Genomic DNA, 26,526 nt, shown 5'->3' with positions numbered 1-26,526 from the left:
GTTTTAACATTGGCCACTTTTTTGTTTCAAATACTATGAAAAAATAACAAGGATTTTATAAGATTTTCAAATATGGCATGTTAAACTATATGTTATAAAATTATGAAAATAAAAGTAGGAGTTAGCGGGCAAAAGTTTTTAATGGCAATACAAGGATAAAACCAGAGAATTCCGAAAATCGGGCAATATTCAAAAACAAGAGTAGCAAACATCATTAAGGAGTTCTTGATGAGGTGAGTCAAGAAAAAATGGTTTCTGTTGCTCAATCTATGGTTTTCCTATGTTGTGTTTTGTATAATGTTGTGCTGTTGTATGTTTGTATTTTACGTTTTAGCCATGGCGTTGTCATTTTGTTATCGACTTATGATTTTGAATGTTCCTTTGATATCCTTCGCCTCTCTTTTTCAAACGCACGAAATTTCTAAACTGTTATTCAATTAACATTAAATGTTTATTGTTTCTACTGTAAGCAAACTAAAAAGTAAAATAACAAAAATACGGAACTCCGAGGAAAATTCAAAACGGAAAGTCCATAATTAAATGACAAAATCAAAAGCTTAAGGATGTTCGCTTCTCTTGTTTTTGAATTCTTGCCAGATATTCGGAATCCTCTGGTTTTATCCATGTAGTGCCATTAAAATTGTTTGCCCGCTTACCGCTACTTTTCTTTTCATAATATTATAACATAAAGTTTGAAAAGCCATATTTAAAAATCTTATAAAATCCTTGTTAATTTTTCATAGTTTTTGAAAGAGAAAAGGTACCAATGTTAAATGTAAGAAAAGTCTAGAGAGAATCATTTCCCGCCAAATTTTTAATGGCTTATATCTCGAAAACAAGCACATGGACCCTTAATTTTTTTCTGGTTTTTTGTTCCGTTATTGATATACTATCAATTTATAACAGTCTTTTAAAAAGCTTGTTATTTTGAAACAGAGTACTTACTTAGCGAACATCCTTAAACACATCAAACGAATAGATAACAACTGCCATATACCTGACTTTGTACATGGATTTTCACGAAAGACAAGAATACAAAAAAAAAAAAAAAACTATAGCACAATAAAACTTTGACGGGATACATAAGTACAGAGCCACGTCAAATGGATATTACCAAAAAGAGGACTAAACAGTAAAAGTGATAATTTTCAAAGACAAATAAAAGAATACTATAACACGTTATAAAGTTGATAAACAACGCCAGTACCTAGAATCTATACTTCAAGACCATCATGTATTACATGTGAAGTTGATACCGAATATTTATCAACAAGGTTTTGGTATCTTCCGATGAAATTGTTTAGAAAAGGACGAGACGCTCTTTGACATACCCCTGATTCATCAACTTTCTGCTCAGACACTGGTAACGTTTTACAAAAGTATGAGTAGCAGCTGCAAGCTCTTGAATACCAAAAGAAAGCATATTCTCCTTTCAACAGAAATGTCTTTGTGTTCATTCAACCATTAGACTAAGAGGACTTTGATTGAACATCCATCATAATATATTCACTCTATATAATTTATAAGGTTTCGTTTATATCTATTTTTGTGCACGAGTTACTAACTTGTTCGCGCGAGTTTCTTAACTTGTGCACATGAGTTACTAACTTGTTCGCGCGAGTTTCACAACTTGTGCACATGAGCTACTAACTTATATGCACGAGTTACTATTATTTACCTTTACATGTCATTATTGTACTAAGTTGGAATATCTAAAGTTTTGAATGAGTATACATGTGTTTAAATGTATCTTTTACTCCTTTAACTGGCCTTTTAAAAGGATTGAGTCTAAATAATTAAGTTTTATAAGGGTCAGGTCAACACCTTTCCTGAAAGATATCCCTCATAAAGCGGGAATTTTAGCAGGTCTGTGTTGTTCTTTTTTTTGATTGATTTAAAAGTTTCAATAAATTATTAAATTATATTGTAATAAATGATACATTAATTGGCCATGAGAATTTTGTAATTTCTTGGGATCGATCTTCTTGCCTGACAGGAACTGCATTATAGAATTGAGAATGGAAATGGGGAATGTGTGAAAGAGACAACAACTCGACCAAAGAGCAGAAAACGGCCGAAGGCCACCAATGGGACTCCAACACAGCGAGAAAATCCCGCACCCGGAGGCGTGCTTCAGCAGGCGCCTAAACAAGAATGTGTACTAGTTCAGTGATAATGGACGTCATACTAAACTCCGAAATATACAAATGAACTAAAATTAAAAATTAAAAATCATACAAGACTAACAGAGGCCGGAGGCTCCTTTCTTGGAACAGGAGCAAAAATGCGGCGGGGTTAAACATGTTTTGTGAGATCTCAACCCTCCCCTATACCTCTATCCAATATAGAGAAAAACAAACCATATGAATACCAGCAAGTACATACTTAGTGCTTATGATTTTTTTCTTTAGCAAACAGCATGTAATGTGAGCGATACTATAGTATCTAATATCTACAACTGTATGTTGCAATACGCGATATATATGTATGATTGCAATGTGACGACAAGCAAAGCTTTTAACTTAGCTTTTTGTGCAAAGATTCATATTTCAAAAGGAAAACGAGTTGCATAATCGATATCTGGTATACAGATGTCTTATTTTCTGAAGATCATTTTGTCTTTGACTCAATGATCATGGCTGAACTACCGCTTAAGATCTCTTGGTATATCCTATTCTGTTTTATATTTTTTGTTAAAATAACAGTGTTTAAACAAAATGTAATAGATCAACTATGCCCAACAACACAAATAATGCACAACTTTCTTCCTAAATACAGAAGTTTCATAATTTCTTGTTTTTGCACTATAGTATACTTAATCCACGAGTTTACGCACAATTTTCGTTGTGACAATGAGAATTTTTTGTGAAAAGGTGACAAAATAAAAAATGGAGATTGGTCAAGTTCTTGGTCGTTTGGGATAAATCACCATGGAACTGAACATCAAAGTTTTTTTTCTTTTTTCAGGTCAAAAGATATGCTTGGCCTCATTTTTCAAAGGGCTTCTTTTATTGGTGAGTATATATTCGATGTTACGAATGGTAGATGACTTAAAGGAATAGGTGATCTGTATATCCTGTATAATATGATAATAAAGTAATCAGGTATAATATAGATATAAGAAGATGTGGTATGAATGCCAATGAGACAACTCTCCATCCAAGTCACAATGTGTAAAAGTAAACAATTATAGGCCAAAGTACGTACTTCAACACGGAGCCTTGGCTCACACCGAACAGCTAGCTATAAATGGCCTCAAAAATGACTAATGTAAAACCATTCAAACAGGAAAACCAACGGTCTATTCTATATAAAAACGAAAAACGAGAAACACTTATGAACCACATCAACAAACGACAACCACTGAACATCAGGATCCTGACTTAAGACAGGTGCAAACAAATGCAGCGAGTCTGAACGTTTTATCTTGCGATAACCTTCACCCTAACATGAGACAGTTGTGTATACGCGTAAAACTTTAAGGACACACTATAAACATCATTTGAAAAAGGGTCAACTCATCAAAGTATGAACACTAACAGATTTTAGAGAAACACCTTTCTGGTATGGTTTCTTTGATTTATATCCTATTTTCCTGGTCAATTGCTCGATGTGAAAGTTCGCTAATTGATTCGTATCATAGAAACTATCTATATTATGTGTAAAGAATGATTGTTAGGTGTTCATGTTGGTTTGACAGGGTTTGTCTAACCTTAGCCTCATTTTCATGGTTCAATAGTCATTGTTAATTTTTTTTTTTTGGCAATTAGGTCCGTTTCTCAGAAACTTTAAGCAATTGATCAACCATATTTGAAATAAAAATTGTACAATGTTGAATCATACCAGTTTTGTCACCGTTAAATTTTTTTCTTAAATCTCTTTATTTCAAATGTATTGTACTCGATATAGATCTACAGAAATTGTTAGTATATATAATCAATAGAGTGCGGTCTTTTTTATATCATTCGCTGTTATACTATACTGTTGTGGTACTGAGGGTCGAGCTAACTTGAATGAGATAATTATCAAGGAAGAATCGGGCTGTAAATTTTAATGTACTATGTTCGGACTAGAACATATATATTCTCTACCCTAATAAATTGTTTCAATGTGGAAACGGTTCGTCTCCGTAAGTCGCAGCTTTCTAATTATTTGAATATTGAATATAAAACCCGTTTTAAAACGTGTATATTTATTAGATTAACGCGAGTTGCATCTATTTTGAAAGTTTTTGTACCTACGTCTATTTATGATCCAGACAAAAATTTCCATTCGTTGTTTATTTTATATCCTTATTTACGACATAGTTCCACCAATTTAATTTTGAATCCATATTGAATCATAGATTTGCCATGGTATTCTCTGTTTTCATTGGACTTATAGTTTCTTCTCTCTCTCCTTAAGGTAGTTCGAGATCCAATATTTCTCATTTTAAATGATTTTAAACGATAAAAAGATCTTCATGCAATTTGGTGAAAGATTTAGATTATCTATGATCTTTCCAGGAAATCGACTCTAAATATATACAAAGGCTGATTTCAAAGCTGAGAGCGGTATGCCCATGGTTAATAGTTTAGCGCAAAGAAGGACAATGATGGCAAATTCCATATATCATTGTCGATTACCTATAACACAGCTAAACTCCGAATGACATTGCAATTACACTTTTAAATGTGTTTTGCTGGGTCCCTGTTCTATTAATTTAGACACCACATCTCCCTTTATTCATAAGTGGGTCTAAACAACTAAATGAAAAACTAATATTTTCATGAAAAATAACTGTAAAAATGACACAAACATGTAGGTCTGATCATGAAGATCGAAGCTAATTTGTAACTTCTCTCCATACAGGTCCATGATTATCAGCTCAATACCTTACACATTTTACCAAATGAAAAGAAAATTTTCCTAAAAAAAAGCCCTGCAGGGCGCAGCTTGATACGACAGCAGAGATGGAACCCTTAACAGTTGGGGCAAGTATTGACACAAATCCAAGCTTGCTACAGCTCTGAATTTGAATTGTGATTAAATATTTGACACAGAATGAATATGGTCTAAGAACTTAAAAATTTGAAATTGGACCTTTTATGGTATAATTTCCAAAACCTAAAGATAACGTAACGTTTCGATTCAGAATATCAAAGAACCACAATAATCAGCGGTGTCTTCCTCCTATTCCCACTTTTTAAAAATCACTATTCCTTCTATTCCCACATGCAAATAACAATAGATGTTTTGATAAATAATTTGTTTTTATAACAATCAAGGTTAACTAAAAATTCACCTAAGATTTACCTGTATTTTTTTAAAGAAAACATATTTCTTACACTGTTTAAGTATAATATTATTTAAAAAAAAATTAATACACTTATTATTTGTAATACTTTAAAAATAGATAAATAGAAGTAAGATTAAATAATCATTGAATTTGTAAATTTAAAAAATTGTCATCCGAACAAATAAATTGATGATATATAATTTTATAACAAACTTTCCCATCTTGCAAGATTTCCATATACAACAAACGCAAGAAGAACCTAATAGTTTTACCAAAAACTGTTGCTGAAATCACAATAGATGGTATTTGGGCACGTACTACCAAAGGTGACCCATTCCTGCTAACAGACGACAACACAAGACGATAACACAGTTGGGCGTATGTTAATCTTCAGTACTCAAAATAATCTAACACACTTAGCAGCTGCAAATATCATATATGGTGATGGTACATTTTACTCCTGTCCGAGCCTATTCTTCCAACTTTACACATTTCACGCAATGGTTGATGGCGCAATGTATCCACTGGTACACAGTTTACTTCCAGCCAAGAACGAACTAGTATACACAAGGTTTCCTGACTTTACTCAAAGATGTATGCTACCAACTACAACTTCAGCCTACCACTATCTTCCTCGACTATGAAGTCGACATCCGAAAATTCATCAACTAGTACGCCGTGCCGCTGTCCTTTCACAAGTACCTTCTGCTGAGGTCGAAGATGTGTGGTTTAATGCCCTAACCGACATAGATCAGATTGATACTAACATCAACTACACGTCCTTAACAGACTATGTAACAACATACTGGGTCGAACAGAACACTCACCTTTGGGATCATTACACAGCACAGGGACCGCGGACTACACATCTAAAGGGATGGCACAGCAAGCTGAAGAAACATGTCCAGGACCCACATCCAAACATCTTTAAACTCATATATAAATCTAATGAAATATGAGGAAGCTTGCAAATCCCTGACCATGATCAGAATGCAGCCGATGGGAAGAGAGTGGCCCAAAAACGAAAGAATGTCGAAATCAATACATAGAGACTTTAAAGTTTTAATTTATTTTCTCAGAACTTTTATCATTTAATTTGTGATCACTTTTATTTATTGTAAAGTAATTCATTTGCAGCCCCCAGTATGTTGGAAGTAACGCATAAACGTAACGTTCTCGCTGCCGCTATTCATTGTAACGTCACCTAAGTGTGACGTATTGACATCAGAGTTTGAATAGAGATCCATACATGCTAGATGCCTTTGTTATTGTTAGCATTATAGTTGCCCGATTTACCCACTAAACGATAACAACAACCAGGAAGTCATAGCAGTAAAGTTTGGTGATGCAGCCTCCCACCTTCTTCACGTTGAATAGATTATTAAAATTTATAGACTTATATACAGTGAATTTCTAATGTGTGTGCTACAATGTATGATTTGTTTTAGTGCTGCGATAAAGTTTTCAAACACACAACCTACATGTTTGTAAGGATGGTTTAGGCTACAGTGTTTATAAAACCGTGCATTGGTTTCGGATAATGTTCATGATTACAATGACAATAGTTATATAAATATAAAAGAACAGAGTTCCAATGTCCCCCGCGTTTCTCATATTTATCTGTCCAAGGTACAAGGGCAATAACTAAAAAATATAATTTTTGTTTGTTCTATAATTATTTTATTCATATCTTAGAAATGAAGGCTTTAGCGCAAATGTAATGTGATTTCCATTATAATCAATATTTCCAAGGGGCATAACTCGTTAAAATATTTGATCAGAAATTATTTTCGAAAGTGTCAAAGACATTGCTGTTATAAACTTAAGATTAAAGTTTTTTAAAATTCTGGCAAGAATTGTTCACAATAGAGCGCTAATAATGCAATTTTTCATATAATTAATCGTTCCAAGGTGCAAAACTCAAAAATAATTGATCGGCTCTGATTTTCGAACTCGTCCAAGACATTGCTTATATAAACCTATGATATAAGTTTCATGAAATAATTCTTGCAAGAAATGTACACATGAGAGCACTAACGATACAATGTTCCACAAAATTAATGTGTCCAATGGTCATAACTCTTTTAAAAATAATTGATCGGCACTGATTTTTTAACTCGTCCATGACATTGCTGATAGAAACCTATGATATAAGTTTCATTTAAATCTGACACAGAGTTGTACACATGAGAGCGCTAACATGTTAGGACGCACGGACGCACAGACGGACGGACGGATGGACGGACGGACGGACGGAAGCCCAGTATTTCCTTGTCCCCCTCAAAGCGTTACGCGGGAGACAATAACCAAAATGAACCAACTGAGGAAAAGAAAAAAACATTTACATCTTTCGAGGAAAGAAAACAAGCACATTTTATAACTTTGAATATTTTTATATAAAAGTAGTATAAAAAAAGTCTTACACCTACGTTCCCATATTGTTTTCAGTCTTTGTATATTTTCTTCAACCGGGAAACTATAACTTCCGGTAACGGTTCCTGGTAGTCGTAAACAAAGCTGCATTCTACTTGTTTCCGTGGAATCGAATGTGGGAAATATATGGGATCCTCAATCCACTTTGTGTCATATGTTCCACACAACCATACAACCTTGACATTTCTCGTACCGATCTCCTTGAGTGAAGCGATCCATGGTCGACCAGGTTTATAATCTCTCTTGGTATATGGCCTCACAGCGACAATATTTCCTACCTTCAATAAGTCATCTTTGTAATTTATCTGAGCAGCCTCGTCATGATTTTCATCCATTGTTCTTTCTATTCTAAGGAATTTGGCCTGCTGTAGGATATTCTGGCAATCTTTTCTTTTAGAAGAATGTTCTGAAATATAAGCACCAACTATTTCCATTTTTGAAATTTCGATGTATAAAGCCATGGCAAAAAGGGCCTTTGAAATCAGGTATAATGTCTATGCTTAGAACAAACACTACACATCGCCATGTTAATATATTTGAAAAATGTCATTGAGATATATTTAGGAAAAAATATATCTTCTGGATTAGAACCTGACCCTTAATTTTATACATCCTTGAATTAATGGGGAAAGTTGTAATTTTTCAATACTCAGACTCAATTTGATCAAGTTAAAATTGTTTTTAATAATTATCAGTCATGTTATTCTATACACATACTCTCTTTAACGATAAAGCAATCTGAATTTGCATTGGGTAATATTTAGTTTACTATTGCATATCTTCCTTTTTTTAAAACTTTTATAAAGAATATAAATCAGTTGTTTTAAAAACAATTGTTAACGGTCTTTCTTCTCCGAAACTTGATTGATTGATTGATAAGTTGGTTGGTTGGTTGTTGAGATATTGATTGATTGATTGACTAATTAAACACATGGAAATAGGGTCTCTTGAAACAAGAGAAAAAAGAAACAAATGAGATATTGTACCCCGTAATGAACACATTGGACCGACACATGCATGCATCCATACATGCATGCACGCATGCATTGATTGATTGGTTGATTGGTTTGTTGGTTGGTTTGTTGACTAATTAAACACATGGGATAGGGTCTCTTGAAACAAGCGAAAAAGAAACAAATGAGGTCTTGGACCCCGTATTAAACAGATTAATTGATTGATTGGTTGGCTGGTTGATTGATTGATTGATTGATTGATTGATTAATTGATTGATTGATTGAAAGTTTGCATGGCACTCTCTCTATACCAGGCATCGGACTGAACGTCCATATTATGACCGAACGTGAATGCGTACTTATACATCCCGGACAGCCAAAGAACGGCCTGGATTTCCTAATGAATAAAATTCCTTACATCTTCTTTTTATAAATTTTCTCTTTTTTCTACGGGCACTCGGACTTCATGGTTTTTTTGTTTGTAGCGTGTGCATTTTGTTTGAACTTGTATGAAAAACTGAGTAACATTTTGTCTTGGAAGTTTCACTTTCTATATTTGGATATGGAATGTTTTATTCTAGATTTGGGTTCGCTCGCACGGTGGTTTTTGTGAAGTCACGTGACGCTCAAATATATATGTCTGGAGTTATATTAATATCTTTTCAAGGAAGACCGTTGAACAGAGCACATGTGTATTGATAAGAGTAACACGATAACTATTGATTTTATCTTTTATAGGTCATTGATGTCGGATCATGCATGCCTTTTTCGTACACATATTTACAGAGCACAAATTTGTATTTTAATGCATGTTTAGAAATTTGATTGTAGGATTTCACTACTTTTTACGAAGTTGGGAGCGATTTGTACGTCATTGATTTTAATTTCGCAATCAGGCGGACCGCACGTGTATTTATAGTGCTAACGGGAATATATTTTCTTGGTTTATTTTACAGGTAAACTATTGTCTAATCGCTGATCACGAGTCTTCATTCATTGCATGCACACAAAAATAATGCTGCTGTTATAGTACTGTACATAAGAAGGATTAGCACGGGACTGAAGGCGATTTTCTTTTCATAGAACTAAAAAAAAAAAAAAAAAACAGTTGGCAAAAAAGGGGGGGTGGTAGTAGTGGTAGACTTTGGTTGATAATTGAGATAAGATACATTTACAACATGATAGCTGCAGCGTTTTAAGTTTTAATTAGTAATTTGTTGATTTTACCATTTCAAGGGCATTGGCCCTGCAATAAAATGACGCGTGCCATTTTGACAAAAAACTTCCAATAACGCCATGTCGCGACAAACATTTTGGTTAAGATGTTTCGTCGATACCTATAACTCTTTCTGGGAAGAAGCGACATAAATCATCGTAAAAAATTAGAACATGACCTTGACCTTTGACCTGGACATAATTTTCTTTTTTTTTTAACAAGGACCTCAAATCAAAAGACCCTAGGTCTCTATCACTTATGGTTTACCAGTCACAATTATATTTCACTTATTTTAAATACAAAAGGGGAAATAACTCTCATATGGAGTCTCCGGATAGCTTCGGTCAAAATAAAACGTAGCATCCTGAGAATATAATGAGCATTTTGGAAAAAATAAATTTGTCGCTTTCTTTTACGATTGCGAAGGAGATCTCATAACAAGAAAAACAGTGTTTGGGGAGATAACTCTTACACAGAAAAGTGTTGGGTTAAACAGGGTCAGTTTCAAAAGCGTATAGACTGAATGATATTATATACCAAAAAACTAAGCGATCTCTTTTGAAATAAAAATACAGCATATAAAAAAAATTTGGCAGAAGAAAAAAAAAATAATCAGAACAAAACCAATAGGTCTTTCCACGGAAAAGTGGAAAGACCTAATTACTTACCAGTGGTAGTGGACAATCCGTGCTCGTTTATTATGTCAGGATTTATTCCCTTTTCACTACTCAGTCTTTCATTTGAAATCTATAAATAAATGATAAATATTTTAACATTGTTATGCATACATATTCTTATATTTGTTTATTATTATCATTTATAGTTCCTGATACTGTTTTGTTTATTTTAACAATATCAATAAAATCAAGGATGTAAGAGAAAAGTTATACTTTCCTATGTATTTTATATTCAATTACCAACGAGCCCGTATCAGGTGCGTTCGACTCCTATCTTAATTGACGAGGATGGGCAGCTTTCCTGCTGCAGGTCGGTGGTTCTCCCTGGGAACTCCGACTTTCTTCACCAGTAATAACTGTCCACCATGCTATTGACAAGACTTCTAAAAGTTGCGTTAAACACAAACAAATCAATCAATCAACCAACGAGCGCGGTTCGTTTGCTACAATCGTCTCTTCACTTATAAAAATCATTTTCATTGAAAAAAACGCACCTTTGTTTTGCAGAAGATCAGAAAAAAAAATAATTGAACAACCATTGTTAAGAGAAAGATTGTCTTTTTATAATCAATTAAAAAAAAAGGAAATTTGGACACTGGTGCGATATATTTCTACAATCGACTGTGATTCAAATATTTTAACTTCGCTATTTAAAAATAAAACAAAATTTGTTTTTAAGTACATGTATGTCGTATGGAACTGGATGAATTTGTTTAGTTAGCTACCTTTTGGTTAATTGGTCCTGTATTTTCAACCTCTATTAAAACGTTAACTATATCCTCCTTCATCTCTCCATCATAGTTTTCTTCTTTGTTCATTTCGCTATCTGGAGAGAAAAAAACCCAAGACATTAATAAAATTTCCAATAATAAAATCAGTCTATATTAATTTTTTTTTATTCATCAATCTGAAAGCATTTTAATTGTAAAGACATATTGTTCTCTGGGGAAGTTTTGAACTCTATATTTTCCTTTTTGGAGTGACATTCACATTTCTTTAATGTCTGCTTCTCAATAGGCTTTGTTCGTGACCCCTCCCCCCTAACCCGAATCGATTCAATTATTGTATTTCTTCATTTTGATCTTGATACTGTTAAAATGAAATATTGATGAAATATTGATTGGTGGCTGCATAACGGCCAGTGGCAAATATTATAGCTTGAACGATTACACATTGATGAGATGTGAGCACATCCAGTTTTTGTGCTAGACCAACGGAATAAGTCGGATTTTAAATGGGTTATCTCACAAAGTTTCAGTATTCGAATACTCAAAGATGTACAAGAAAATACAACAAAAATCTGTCCATAAAGGGTAGATAACTATATAAATCACCTACAACTCAAACACAGAGTCAAGTTAAACACTACCATATATAGAAAACAATAGCAAACAATGCTAGCAAATGTCAAGCAACAAACAAAAAGGGTAGATAACTCTATAAATACTAACAACTCAAACACAGAATCAAGTGAAAAACTACCATAGAAAACAATAGCAAACAATGGTAGAAAATGTCAAGCAACAATAAACATAAAGGGCAGATAACTCTATAAATCACCAACAACTCAAACACAGAGTCAAGTGAAACACTATAATAGAAAACCATAGCAAACAATGCTAGCAAATGTCAAGCAACAAACAAACAGTAATACAAAAAAATATATTAGTAGACATATTTTCCAGCTCTCTAATATTTGCCACTTCTTTTAAGAGCAATTGTTTTAATAGTACCGGAAAACAAGATTTTTTGTTTCAAGCTCAAATAAATTTGAACAGAATTTTTAACAGTAAAACAAAAGAAACACTTCAATCTTGTTGCGGATCTTTCATGACTTTTTCAAACTAGGAACAAGCGAATTTATAATATATTCAATAGGGCACTACTTAAATCTCTCATTACCGACCGTGCGAGACTCTCACGAGTAGTCAAAGTCGTAAAACACTCCCTCTGTAGTAAATCTCTTATTTCAGGGGTACTGACGCTAATGGATTTACCTGTTTGACATTGATTGCCTTCTTTCCCTTGTCCTCGAAGAGACTCAATATCAGTATTTACATTAGTGGTACTGCTGTCACTAGCCTCGTATATCGCTCCGTGAATTTCTGACTCGTTTACATTTCCATATGATTCTATAATTTGGAATGGTAGTGACCTATGTCCATCTTCAGTTATATAAACGTCTTCCTGAACTTCTAGTGATCTTCGCATATTTTCTGCTTTATTTTCGTCTGTTTGTTGTGCAACTTCATGAAATATTTTTGCACAAACTGTGTCTTGCTTTTGAGTCTTCTGAGTTGTACTGATTTCATCTTCGTCAATTAAGCTCTTATTTTTTTTTGAGGCAGTCACATAAACCTTGTTTTGAATTTCTGGAGATCTTCGTTCATTTTCCGTTTTATTTTCGTCTGTTTGTTGTGCAACTTCATGAAATATTTTTGCACATATGTTTTTATGGTTATGAGACTTCTGTGACGCTTTGTAATTGCTTCGACAGTGGTTGTTGTTCATAAAATCAGACTGTTGGTACTGTGGACAGATTGATGCTAGTGACTTCTCTTTTTCAGATTCTGTAAAAAGTATAAGGCATACTATTCACAACATGAATTAAATACATTTTCACATAAAGATAAAATCAATCACACATATCAATAATATGGTAGCCGGAAATCGGGAAAACAAAAACGCGAAATCGTGAGAGCGAAAATCAAATTCTTTTCGCGATTTCGCTTTCTGCAATAACGCCTTTGTCATTCACTGCCCACTACTATCAAACTTTCTCGTTTCTTCGATCTGATTGGGTACATGTAATAATATCAACTTGAAGAGAACCTGACTAGATAATATCATGTTTAAGGACAAAGATCGGCAATGAATTTCGAACTCATCAAAAACATTGCTGAAATAAACCTATGATAGAAGTTTCATAAAAATCTGGCAAGAATTGTACACATGAGAACCCTAAAGATGCAATTTTCCATATAATTAATGTTTCCAAGGGGCATAACTCTTTTTAAAATAATTGATCGATCGGCACTGGTTTTCGAACTCAAAGACATTGCTGATTTAAACCTATGATATAAGTTTCATAAAAATCCGGCAAGAATAAAACACAATAGAGCTCTAACAATGCAATTTTCCATATAAATAAAGTTTCCAAGGGCCATAACTCTTTTAAAAATAATTGATGGGCACTGATTTTCGAACTCGTCCAAACATTGTTGATATAAACCGATGATATAAGTTTCATAAAAATCTGGCAAGAATTGTACACGTGAGAGCGCTAACAAGACCGGACGGACGAACGGACGGACGAACGGACGGACGGACGGACAGACGGACGCCCGGTATTTTTATGTCCTTCACAACGCGTTGTGCGGGGGACAAAAAGATACCTACTTAATAAAAATATTTATCTTTAATTTTTGAACCTGCACTGACAGACTTTTAAATTGTTATAATCTCGAAAAGACAATATTTTATATTGAATGTTCAAGTGACAAGAGCAGACCGGTGTACCCGTATACTTAAATGTAAAAAATAAGTATATTTCTGGAAATTGTAAAATGCTAAGGACTTCGTGGAACACTCCGAAAATCGGTGACCGAAAGATCTTTAGATTTTGTATGTACATGATTTTTTCAATTTTTTTTTACCAATATGCAGCAAAGATTACCATTTTTCATATTTCAGATTCACATGCTTTAATGCAATTATCTAAATAAATACTGAACATAAAGCATCGTGTATCTGCATTATATTTCTAATAACACAGCTTACCAAATAATTAATAGTTCACCAAATAATTTCTTTAAAATGTACAATTGTTGTATAGAAATAACTTTTGATCAATTTCGTCACCCGCATAATTTTTTTATTGATTTTTTGGACTTTTTCATAAGAACTTCAAAACAGGAGCTTATACCAAAGCATTCTTTAAACTTCAAATGCTTTTTTATGACTTTCTTCCCAACTTACCTGATTTGGTTGTTCCTTTTTGGTCGGATCAGTTATCGGACTAGCTATATCTGAGAAATTCGAAACAAACGAGTTGTTTTTCAACAGTATAGACGAAGTGGGAGATACGTCTGCTAATTACAAGAAAAAATTTTCATAAATATCGAACGCAATTTATTCAGCTCAGAGATAAAAATAGATACTCACATGTAGAAATCGTTGACTAATTATTTTCAATTAACTGTCACGTGTGAGGGGTTTACGACATAAAGACAGTTGGCATTTTAAAATACCAATTTCATAATGCACAATTACATTTACCATCCCGAGTAGAAAAATATCATATCACATCTTAACCTATGGTAAAATGATGTACAATGTATGTATAATATTGTTTTCTTTCTTCAATCAATCTGTTAATAGATGTTTTCCCATTGATCAATTGATTGGTAGTTGAAGTGCTTTTATTTTAACGATTTTTAAATCCTTTGTAATAGTTATACACCGAAGGATAGGTGTGTCTGTAGTAGTTATCCCATGAGGACGCGGTGTGTCAGTGTAAGATCACTCCGATGGCCGGAGGCCAGAGGGTGATCTTGCACTGACACACCAAGTCCGAATGGGATAACTATTTTACATCCCAGCTGTTCTAGATTAGATAAAAACCCATTTACGCTTCATAAAATCTAGTTTAGAACGCCACACAATAATTATAGTATACTTTATATATATTACTATATAGTATATACCCTTTATGATCCCCGAACACAATGTATAAATATGTTAAATTAACAGAGAGTTTCTATCCTGTCGTCCTGGTGTAGGCCTAGGGGTCTATATGCTAAAGGTCTCGAGTTCGATTCCCAGCATAGATACTTGATTTTTTTCTACACAAATTTTGATAGTATTACTAAGTCTTTTCCGTATTAATATTTCTAAGTTTTATTGTGGATTTTACATTCCTGCCAAAATGTTACAGAACAAAGGAAAGCATGCAGAACAAGGAAACTCAAGCTAGGTACTACTGATCTGGCAGGGGTGATCCGGCTCAGATCTCCCCTGGTAGAACAAATGAGCTGGAATGTAAGGGCTGTCGGGGTTTCTTATCAAGACACGCCGTATCCCGAAGTGTATAACTAACTTACACCCAATGATTAACCCTATATTTGTTAACATTGATTATTAAATGAAAAAGAACGGATAGCATATTTATTGACAAAATCGAACCATGATTTATAAGAAAAACATTTTTTTTTTACATGAAACCCCACTAGTAACCTTACTTTGACTATGTTATTTCAAACGTTGACAAGTGAGTAGATTATACAAATGTCAAGGTTGTTATTTTGCATATTCCCGTTAAATCCTGGTGCTAATATGAATCAGCAGTTCGTGCATTCTTATCACAAAAAAAAAAAAAAAATACATCATGCTCCTTGTATGCAGTTGTCAATATGGACGGGTATAAGACGGACGACATTTTGAGTCAAGCGTTGGATTTGGTAAAAGAGACTAAAGATAAAGGCAATATTATAACTCAAAGTACTTACCTGTATCAGTTTAATGAAGGTAATCATAAATGTATTTTTATGTTTTATGTCCCCCTTCTCGAGAATAAACAAACATTCATATTCGGACACACTGAGGGATAGGTGTGTCTGGATTAGAAACCTGACGACCGGGATGCAGAATAGAGACATATGACTGGGATCAAAAATGTTACCTTCAAGCAAGGAGTATTAAGGGAGCATTCAAAGGGGGGGAGGGGGGTATGGTTTTTTGTCGGAGTCAGAAATTTTTTTCCTCGCAAATCGCGAACAATTTTATTTAGTTTTTCAACGCTATCAATCAAATTATTTTTCCCTTAAAGGATTTTTTTTAATTCAAAATAGATGCTTAATATTTTTTTCGCTATTGGAATTTCCTAAAATGTGTTTTTTAATATCTTGAAACAACTTGTAGTGAACAATATTTCTTATGTTCATGCTATTTAAAAAATAATCAATTTCTATTGTAATGAATAACAATGAACTGTGTTTTCGGGATGTAGAAGCAGGGGTTTCCAGAAGCCCCGCTCGTCACACCCTGTGGTCAAAATCCATTGTTATTCGTAACAATAGATCTATTCTATTTACACTTGTTTCAGAAATAGAAACTATGAAGTATAACAATAGAACTGGGGTGTTGACACAAAACTGATTTATATTGGACAAATCAGTGCAGTTACAGTTCAACATTATTTACATACCGTTAACTTTAGTTGCTGCCACATGGCTGAATATTTTACATATTTTACGGTCAAATGTCACACTGGCAAAGTGATATATATTGTTAAGGGAAAGTGTTGATTGGTTACATGATAAAATATTTTGTAATTTCATTGTGAGAAAACATCGTTTCTAAAGGTCATTCAAGCCATAAACAATTTCATTCACCAATTTACAGTGAAGATTAAAATCTTTTGCCTTCTCGGTAAAAATCTTATCTACATTCATTTATATAACTTAATATTTTTTTTTTATCTTTTAAAATAATGCGCTATATTTCCCACCGTCCGTGATAGACTAGCTATCATTGAACTTTTTTTGAAGTTTTTGCTGTTGTGACTTTCCCTATGCCACATGTTGTGGGACTGCTAGTAGATTGTTTTATTATAAGTTTTCTTCTCATCTCTATAATTTTGGTTTTAATTATTTGAAATCTTTAGCATATGCATTTAATCGTATTTAACTTTCTGTCGATTGTTTGATTCTAATTATCCCGCATCCCATATAAACGTATGGAGTGTTTTGTGACTGTTTTGTGTCATATTACATAGACCATATTATACCATAAATACATGCATGCACAGTGTATTCGAAGATTTCATAGAGCCTGATTAATAATATGGACACTCGTCCATCGAACGTTATTGATCTTGGATCACTGGTTTATATATTACATGTGTTGCTACGTTCCTGCTTCATTGGTAGTACTTTTATTCATTTGCAATGTAATCATACTAACACAAAGGAAATGAATATACATAAACTTTTAAAATTAAATTTTCAACCAGATCAGCTTCGCGTGAGAGAAGTGCTGGATTCACGTAGCAACTGTTATTCAATGTGACTGGGGAATAGATATATGGTTACCATTGGTCTTCCTCCGACCGGCAGTAAAGCCCTCACCAAAAAGGGGCGTCCGTTTTGGTTGTGCGGGATGAACAAGTTTGCAGTCACGTCCGGTCAGAATGGGGAAGTTAAATCCGATGCGTCGTGTAAAGAGAGTGCAACGCTCTTTGCACTTTAAGAATCCTTGCAACAACTCTTTGAGGGGTCCATAGGTGGCCTGTTGCCATGGTAAATTTCTGTCCCTATCCAATATACCCCCATTTTCCCGTGACAGTCCAAATTTCCCCGACCTTCTCCCCAGAAGGCCTCCATTACAGGACCAACCTACCAATTGTATTTATTGTAAATTAGTGTTCGTCCTGAACATTCATGAAATATTTGCCACTGGATATTAAGGAACCAACAATCAAACAATCAAAGGCAAACACTAAGTCTTGCAGACATAATTTTTTTTCAATAATAAATCGTTTGGCTGTGACGTGTTCATGTGCATAACATGTAAAAATAAGTAAAGGAGGAGATGTAGTATTAGGCAAAATTGGAGGTATTTTGATCAGCAATGTGGGAAGTGTATTGATAGACAAAATGCATTTTTTAATAGGCAAAGAGGTGTATGTAAACAACGGAAATGGAGAGGTGTTAAAATTGGCAAGATGGTTATTCTATAAAATTAATAGGAAAATTGGGAGTTGTAAAAATAGGCAAAAAGGGTTGTGTATAATTACACAAAAAGGTTGTTGTATAAATAGACAAAAGGGGACGTGTGTGTTCACGTTTAACATCACAACATTTTCTGCATGTACCGAGTCCTGATCTTATCTGAACCATGTGTTTTTCTGCTTCGACGTCTGTGTTTTTCTGTACCCCCCTTTTTTGACGATCAATGCTTTTGAATGGGGACATGTGGTTGGAACCTCCCTTTATCCTGGGTAGGACCCCCTTTTAATAATGGCTGGATCGGCCCCTGCCATACATGTGGGTAAATTAAGGATGTTTCTTGAAAACATCCAAAGCATGCAGTGAAGTATATTTTATATAATTATTTATATCTTTCATCTTATCAATTTACAACTAATACTATAAATCAGCAGAAGCTTGATACAATGTGTTTGAATAATCTTATGAATATAACGGATATATTGTTAGAAAATGCATCGCTAGCCTTTGTTTTATCAGTTATTTATGTTTTAAAATGTATAACACACGTGTACTAAGATAAAATTCATCATGTACTTACCGCTCACAAAACGTCCAAATATTTTGTACTCTGAGATCTTCAGATCTAACCATATAACAAACTTAGACAAATCAAACGGAGGTAATGCAGATATAAGACGAGTGAAATCTTCTTGTGCCGAATAAAAGTTTGTCGTCATTTTGTTGATATGTTTAGTATTTTTACTTTCAACAGTTGCAGTGAGAAACTCGTGACGTAGACGATCACTATTTATAGATTTTATATTTCTTGAACAGTAATTTTTTTCCGTTCTATGGTAAAACCTTTATTAATATAAATAGATTATTGGATTGATCGATTGATTTAATTGATTAACGTTCAGTTGCAAATATTTCACGAATAATCGAAAAGAATATTAACAATAATATATAAATAGCACATAGCTGAGAGGGTGATAGAGCAGATTGTTTACATTTATTACCTCCTTTTTTCGTACCGTTTTTTTTTAATTATTCTTTTATGATTGGATTGCTATATCATTTACGTATGCAAAAGACTTATCAAAAGAAGGTTTGACGATGGGCTTTTTTAGAAGCTATCTTCATTGCAACACGTTTGACTTTTGAAATTTTGGTGTTGAAATTGATAATATTGTAACATAAATACAATGTCGAAAAAATACGATACATGTATACTGGGTAAAATATATGATATTACAAAGTTATTGAATTTCGAAGTGGCATAAAAGGTCGCAGGGTAATCGAACAAGTAGCTAGTCGAGGAGATGCATTATGGAAAAATTCTCTTAGCACATGTAGCTGGTCAATTAGTGAATTTATTGGGCAGATTTGCTATGAATACGTAACTGCTTATTATGTGCGAGTTGGTTTTCCATACCAATAGCACACATCGTTATGTAAGTTGGTGAATGTAAAAAAACGTTTTGGTGGATATCCTTTTTCTAAATGTCAAAATCCATCATTGTTTGTAATAGTTTTGGTGTTTGTTTTCCTTTTAAACTATGATCTAAAAGTATTCAAATTTCTATTAACAGTGCCGAAACCCATTTTCGGTCTAATTGCTATTATCATACTATAGGAACAAGAATGTGTTGTTTTTACATTAAGTTCAGTCAAAATTTGATAAAAAAAATACACTTACCTACAACATATTGATTATTGATATCTATATTACATTGTTGGAATTTTAAACATTAACCATTGTAAATCATAAAACACCGGTATTAAACATGGAAATGAACTTGAGAATAATTTATACATCAAAAGATGATAAAGGTAGGTGACCAGTTTATATTTACATTAAGTTGATCATATTCAGCAATAGTGATAAAGATCACACATACAATTACAGAGTTTTGAATTAATTTCCTTGAAACAAAGGAAAAATTAAAATATGTACTTCAACATATAAATCTTAAATAACATTTTTGTACTCATAAGAATAAATGGAAAGTTTGTCAAATCATCGATCCCGAGATGATAACCCGATTTCAAGACATTTATCCCAGTTTACGAATCTGAGGGGTAAGCCTATCCCACAAGCGACATCCTTTTTTTCTATGCATAAATTTTAATACGCAGTCCCGTTAAGTTTGGTATCCTTAAATTAAATCTGATGAATGGAGCAACAGTATCATGCTATTTGAACTCTAAGAATCCGTGCAACCATTTAAAAGGATTATATTTTGTAAGGTAAAATCTAACACACCCTTCATTTCAAGAGACAGTCCAATATATCACGCGATTCCTATTGAACGACCTCCTTATTAGAGAAACTATAAATTTGACAGGCATAACATATAAGCTGGACTCTCAGCAAACAAAAATCAATTGCTTAATCGAATGTATCAAAGCTAAACCGTTTTGTAAAATTGAGAATGGAAATGGGGAATATGTCAAAGAGACAACAACCCGACCAAAGAGTAGATAACAGCCTGCATATTTATTTTATAAGATATTAACCTCGAATCGCAATATAGAGTTTTTGCGGCAATTGAAAGTAGAGATACGAAAAAAACTCTAATAGGTCGAGATTGTAAAATTTCACGAATACTTAAGATCAAGGATTATACAGACATAGGGAATATCGATAAAATAAGCAATTAACAACTTATTTTAGTCCTAATTATAACATAATACTAAGTAAAATGTCATATTAAACTCAGCTTTTGTGGTAAAAAGAGAAATAACATATAATTTTGTAGTTAAAACATTTTTTCAGCAAATGTTTAGTATATTTGCAATCGGACAATTAAAGCATATTTCATAAAATTTTTATGACAACAGTGAACATAAAAGAAATATAATGAACTTGATGTGCATATATATATATATATATATATATACAAGTCTAAATTGAAAACAACGTTCAAACCTATGATTGCGTTGTATAAAAACCGCAATTTTTATACGTGTGCATGCACAACAAATTTCTTGTTAGAGAGGTCTAAATACAGCACAAACAACATTTTCCAAAAGACCAAAAAAGCAAAAAAGTATATTTTAACAAAACGCATTTGACTAACAGGTCGAACAGCAAATGTTCTTAAACCCTGCTGACTGCCATTGGCGATTGCCAAATAAACGGATCACCGATGTAATAAATGGATCTTAATTATAAATTTAATACTAAACAGAAAACAATAAACTTGCGGAAAAGATGGTATACCGTAAACAAAAGGTGCAAATGTTTTTGTACACCATACAATTTACCTCAATTTAGGATAGACTCTTGAATTTTGAGGAGTCAAAATAGGATGAACGTATCATATAAACCCGAAGGCAAATATAATATAAGCCCAAACGAAAAAATATAAACAAGTCTAAATTGAAAACAACATTCAAACCTATATATATAACAATTATTCTTCCAAAAACATAGTTTGTTTTGCGAGTCCCCTCATTTTTAGCTCACCTGACCCTTTACAAGTGAGCTTTCCTCATCACTTGGCGTCCGTCGTCCGTCGTCGTCGTCGTCCGTTAACTTTTACAAAAATCTTCTCCTCTGAAACTACTGGGCCAAATTAAACCAAACTTGGCCTAAATCATCCTTAGGGTACCTAATTTAAAGAATATATCCGATGACACCGCCCATTAACCAAGATGGCCACCATAGCTAAAAATAGAACATGGGGGTAAAATGCAGTTCGGCTAATATCTCTGAAACTAAAGCATTTAGAGCAAAAAATGTTCATCAGGTCAAGATATATCTGCCCTGAAATTTTCAGACGCATCAAACAACCCGTTCTTTGGTTGCTGCTCCTAAATTGGTAATTTTAAGGAAATTTTGCAGTTTTTGGTTATTATCTTGAATATTATAATAGAGATAAACTGTAAACCGCAAAAATGTTCAGCAAAGTAAGTTCTACAAATAAGTCATCATGAACAAAATTGTCAATTGACCCCTTCAGAAGTTATTGCCTTTAAAGTCAATTTTTCGCAATTTTTCGTAAATTTTTGTAATCTTTTACAAAAATCTTTTCTTCTTAATCTACTAGGGCAAATAGAATTAAACTTAGCCACAATATTTAATAGGGTATCTTGATATAAAAATGTATCCGATGATCCTGTCATCCAACCAACATGGTCGCCATGGCTGAAAATAGAACATAGGGGTTTACTATAGAAGTCTAAATGAACAATTGTAAAAACAAACAATTTCAAATGGTCACAACTTGAAAACTAATTTAAATAATGTTAAGGGATCTTCAGTAACTATTGTAAGACTACAATGGGATGACCTGCTTTTAATTTAACTACTGGGCCAAATTATACCAAACTTTGCCTCAATCATTATTAGGGTATCTAATACTATTTATTATGATTTTAACCTTATTTTAAATGATTTCCAAAAAACACAGTAGATATAGGTGAGCGACACAGGATCTTGAGAGCCTCTAGTTTTACATTATGTAAATTCCGCTAAAGTAAAAGATGACCAAATGTTTAAATAGATTTAGAAAAAAGTGGCAAATCAGAAATAGGCAGTCTGTCACAATGGACAAAAGTTAAACATTTCTCAACGAGCACAACAAATGGCCTTATTTTTGCTGAAAAAAATAAATAAAAACAATTGTTTCAGAAAGCACCCAACGACAACCAATGTATTATAGCTCTCTGACATGGGACACGCACATAACGAATGTTGAAGGGTTAGATTTGTTTGTGGGAGCATTGTCCTCCTCGAAATATGCAACAGTACAACAAAGGGAGGAAATTGTAGGCATCAGTCACAATCGGTCTAACTATGGCACAAAGCAGAAAAAAGAATAACAAAAAGACAAAAGACACAAAGCAGCAGAGTATACCCGTAGTAGCTGAAAGCTAGTTCAAAGCCAACTAATAAATAATCAAGCTTTACCAGGCTATAATCACTTTTTTGTTGCTACCATGTGGATTGGAACATACAAATCATAGAATACAAACGGTGCAATTATAAATGTTTTCTAGAAGTCTAATAAAAGGTGTTTTTCTTTCCAAATATATGTATCTATTTCTGAGATACTTTACATAAAACAGCAAAGGGGAAATCCGCTTTCTATTAATTACACATGGCAATTATTTTTTATAGAAAAAGAAGACAAAAGTAAAACAAACGTCAGGCTATAATCGTGTTATTACTCCCAAGCCAAGCAGTCATTACATAGTATACTTAGTTAATTGAAATACATTCTTCATTCTTTTCGTCACACACTGAAGTTAAGGTACTTTATATATGAGAAATGGAGAAGTGGTATAGTTTCCAACAAGGCAAATTTACACCAGAGTAAAAATAACATGGATGTAAGCAATTAAAGGTCACCATGTGGCCTTCAAATATGAGCAAAACTTATGCCGTAAAGTCAGCTATAAAAGGCCCCAATATGAAAAAATACGGAGATAAAAAAACCAATTCAAAACTTACAGCCTTATTTATAACCAAAAGCAAGTTTTGAGATATTGGTAAGCACGGGTTTTACTCCAAAGGAGAATTATATAAATTATAACAATTGAAAAATATCCCAATTGATTATTTAATATACTCCTTCAAATCAAATGTAAATCTATTGAAACTAGCATCTTACATTGCATTAACTAATACATGTTCATACAAATAAAATTTTCTGAGATTTCCTATATGATAAAGAGATGTGGTATAATGATACAACTATCCAACAGATTCCAAATGACGCGAATCAAAGTATTTGTAGATCACAATAACTTTCCCAAAACAATGAGCAAAACCATAGCAAACTATCAAAGGTTTCATCAATGAGCAAAACTAATATCATAAAGAAGCTTATAAAAGGCTCTAAATGACAAAGTTCAATGGCCTTATTTTAGCTGAAAAAGTAAATATAAACAAATATTGCAGACATCAACAAACAACGACCAATGTATCACAGCTCCCTGGCATGGGGCGGGCACAATGCGAATTCTGAAGGGCAAAATATATTTTTGGACACATTGTCCTCCTCGTGATCTGACACAGAAGTGCAATAGCAGAATAAAGGACGAAATAACAATTTAAAACATATCAGAGTAGATAATATTTCTTTATAATTGACAGTAAACCTATGAAAACAAGTCCCGTATATTGCATCAAATAAAACATATTCATACAAACGAATTCTTTACATTTTAGGAGAGGAAGAAAAAAAGAAAATTGAAAAAATCAAAGAAATCAAGATCACAGAACAATGCGGTATTCATACCTAAATGTTGTTATTGTCTTTGATTTTTCTTTTATATTGTAATTTGAATGGTATTCTATTTGTTTTCTATTTATTTTTATTTAGAACGCAAACTTTTCAATCTATAGGAGTCAGTCGATCCTTGCATATCTCTATAACGGCAACAATGTTGCATCATATATGCGGTGTTCTATATACACCCTATGACAATGCCAAGTTAACAGATACGTGCTCTCATAGAAGTTGTTCTTCTTTACAGAGACCACAACTCGTTAACTAACAACAAATAACAAAACAGATACAGACACCTTCATGTTATTACAATTATTTGTATAATTTATATGGCAATATTTCAAAGGTTGAACATGTTGAACAACATTAAACCAAAATTAAAACAGACATTAACATATATGCCCAGAAGCAACGACACAAACAATGAAAACAACTAGAAATTCACATTTTTACTTCAACAATATATCAAGCTTTTAACCCAAATATCAGCAAAAGCTGAATAAATTTTACAGTGACTTTCAAAACTAAATTCCTTGTATCTTCAAAATAGAAAGCATTCAAATACAACAAAATACAAGTAATCTGATTTAAAAAGACTTGTGTATATGTTGCAGAGGTAATCAAACTTCAATCTTCGGATATCATATTAGCTATTCTGTACATAAAAAGACAAACAAAAACTAACAAAAAATCTAAAGAAAAAAAAACTGTCTCTTAAAAACCTGTAAAATAGTAGTTGCAAGAAACTTCTTATGTATAGACATTTGTGTAGAAACAACGTTGGAACCTAATCTGTCTATGGTTGGTCAAAATAGAATAAAAGTGCTTGCAGAACGACAAAAACTATGTTGGTTATCTGTCACAGAGATAACAAAAATTAAAGTGGAAGGAGATGTTTTACCATGTATCATGTTTATATTGAAAACGTAAGTATCATGAGTATTAGAAGATTAATTATTAATCAATTTCATTTTTCGAGTAAAACAAACAGTTCTGTATGCAAAGCGCATTTAGAATCAAGCAAACTGTGACTACTATTTTCGTAAGCTGAGTTAACCATATCAAAAATAAGATTCATATAGATCCTTTTCTGTTCTATCAGTCCTTCAACGATTGTATTATGCTTTCGATTTCCAAATAATCTTCAACGAACATCACAAAAGATACAATATTTGGCGAAATGCGCATCTGGTGCAGTAAAATTGGTACATCTGGGTAAATACCTCCGCTGATAGTCACAGATAGAATCACCAGCCCACTAGCTAGTACTTCGTAACGAGAATGAAAGTTGTGTTCGATTGAAATTTCTGTTTTAAAATTTTAGATTTGTTTTGAAATTAAGTACTAAATCTTTCTCATACAAACTCTAAGTCCATATACGGATATATATATTTTTTTTTATCTTTATTCAATTATTCAACATTTATATACAATAGATATATTACATATTACACAAATGTATCACAAGACAATGTTTTAAAGTAAAATGACATATATCATCAACACAATAATCAAAAATTAATTGCTATGACACCTTCAGTCTCTTGTACCAGAATATTGTTCTTTACAAAGTGCTTCTCAAAAACATTTCTCATACATCTTGCACCACACAAATATTCATACAGGTAAGTTATATAATGTTTTACAGTGTATTTAAATAGTCTGATTAGATCAACATGACTGTTTAATTTTTTTAATAAATTCCTTCTACTGAAGATACAATATCTAGCTATTGATAACATGAAATTGACAAAACTTACATTTACGCCTTTAAAAGATCCAATTAAATCAAAAAACATAAATACTTCTTCATACATTACATTAATAATTTTGTCAGAATCAATATCATCAAATAAAACTGACAACTTTTGTTGCAGAAACAGATGAAATTCTACTAGTTCAGAACATAATAAAAATAAATGAGTGATATTTTCTACTTTCTTTTCATATACATCACATACATTGTAATTTATAAGTTTCATAGTCATAAGTTTAGAATAAGTGAAAATACAATAATG

At 32.9% G+C, this 26,526-nt stretch overlaps 2 protein-coding genes across 2 annotated transcripts; both read right to left on the bottom strand.

The window, feature by feature from the left end:
• Nucleotides 1–7,705: 7,705 nt before the first annotated feature.
• LOC127711825 (uncharacterized) lies at nucleotides 7,706–11,360 on the bottom strand. Its single transcript, XM_052217977.1, has 3 exons — nucleotides 11,283–11,360; nucleotides 10,549–10,627; nucleotides 7,706–8,117 (listed from the first exon to the last, which is right to left on the bottom strand). The coding sequence occupies exons 1-3, from the start codon at nucleotides 11,343–11,345 to the stop codon at nucleotides 7,723–7,725; spliced, it is 537 nt and encodes a 178-aa protein (XP_052073937.1). The 5' UTR covers nucleotides 11,346–11,360; the 3' UTR covers nucleotides 7,706–7,722.
• Nucleotides 11,361–11,371: 11 nt separating this feature from the next.
• Nucleotides 11,372–19,013, bottom strand: LOC127712913 (uncharacterized). The gene is made up of 3 exons (XM_052219508.1): nucleotides 18,865–19,013; nucleotides 12,541–13,127; nucleotides 11,372–11,383 (listed from the first exon to the last, which is right to left on the bottom strand). Exons 1-3 carry the CDS (start codon nucleotides 19,001–19,003, stop codon nucleotides 11,372–11,374), a joined length of 738 nt encoding a protein of 245 aa, XP_052075468.1. The 5' UTR covers nucleotides 19,004–19,013.
• Between the last annotated feature and the right edge of the window lie 7,513 nt (nucleotides 19,014–26,526).

This window comes from Mytilus californianus, unplaced genomic scaffold (assembly GCF_021869535.1).
Source record: "Mytilus californianus isolate M0D057914Y unplaced genomic scaffold, xbMytCali1.0.p SCAF_8, whole genome shotgun sequence".
NCBI lineage: Eukaryota > Metazoa > Mollusca > Bivalvia > Mytilida > Mytilidae > Mytilus > Mytilus californianus.
Note: the sequence above shows the minus strand (reverse complement) of the source record. Positions and strands in the feature narration are given on the sequence as shown.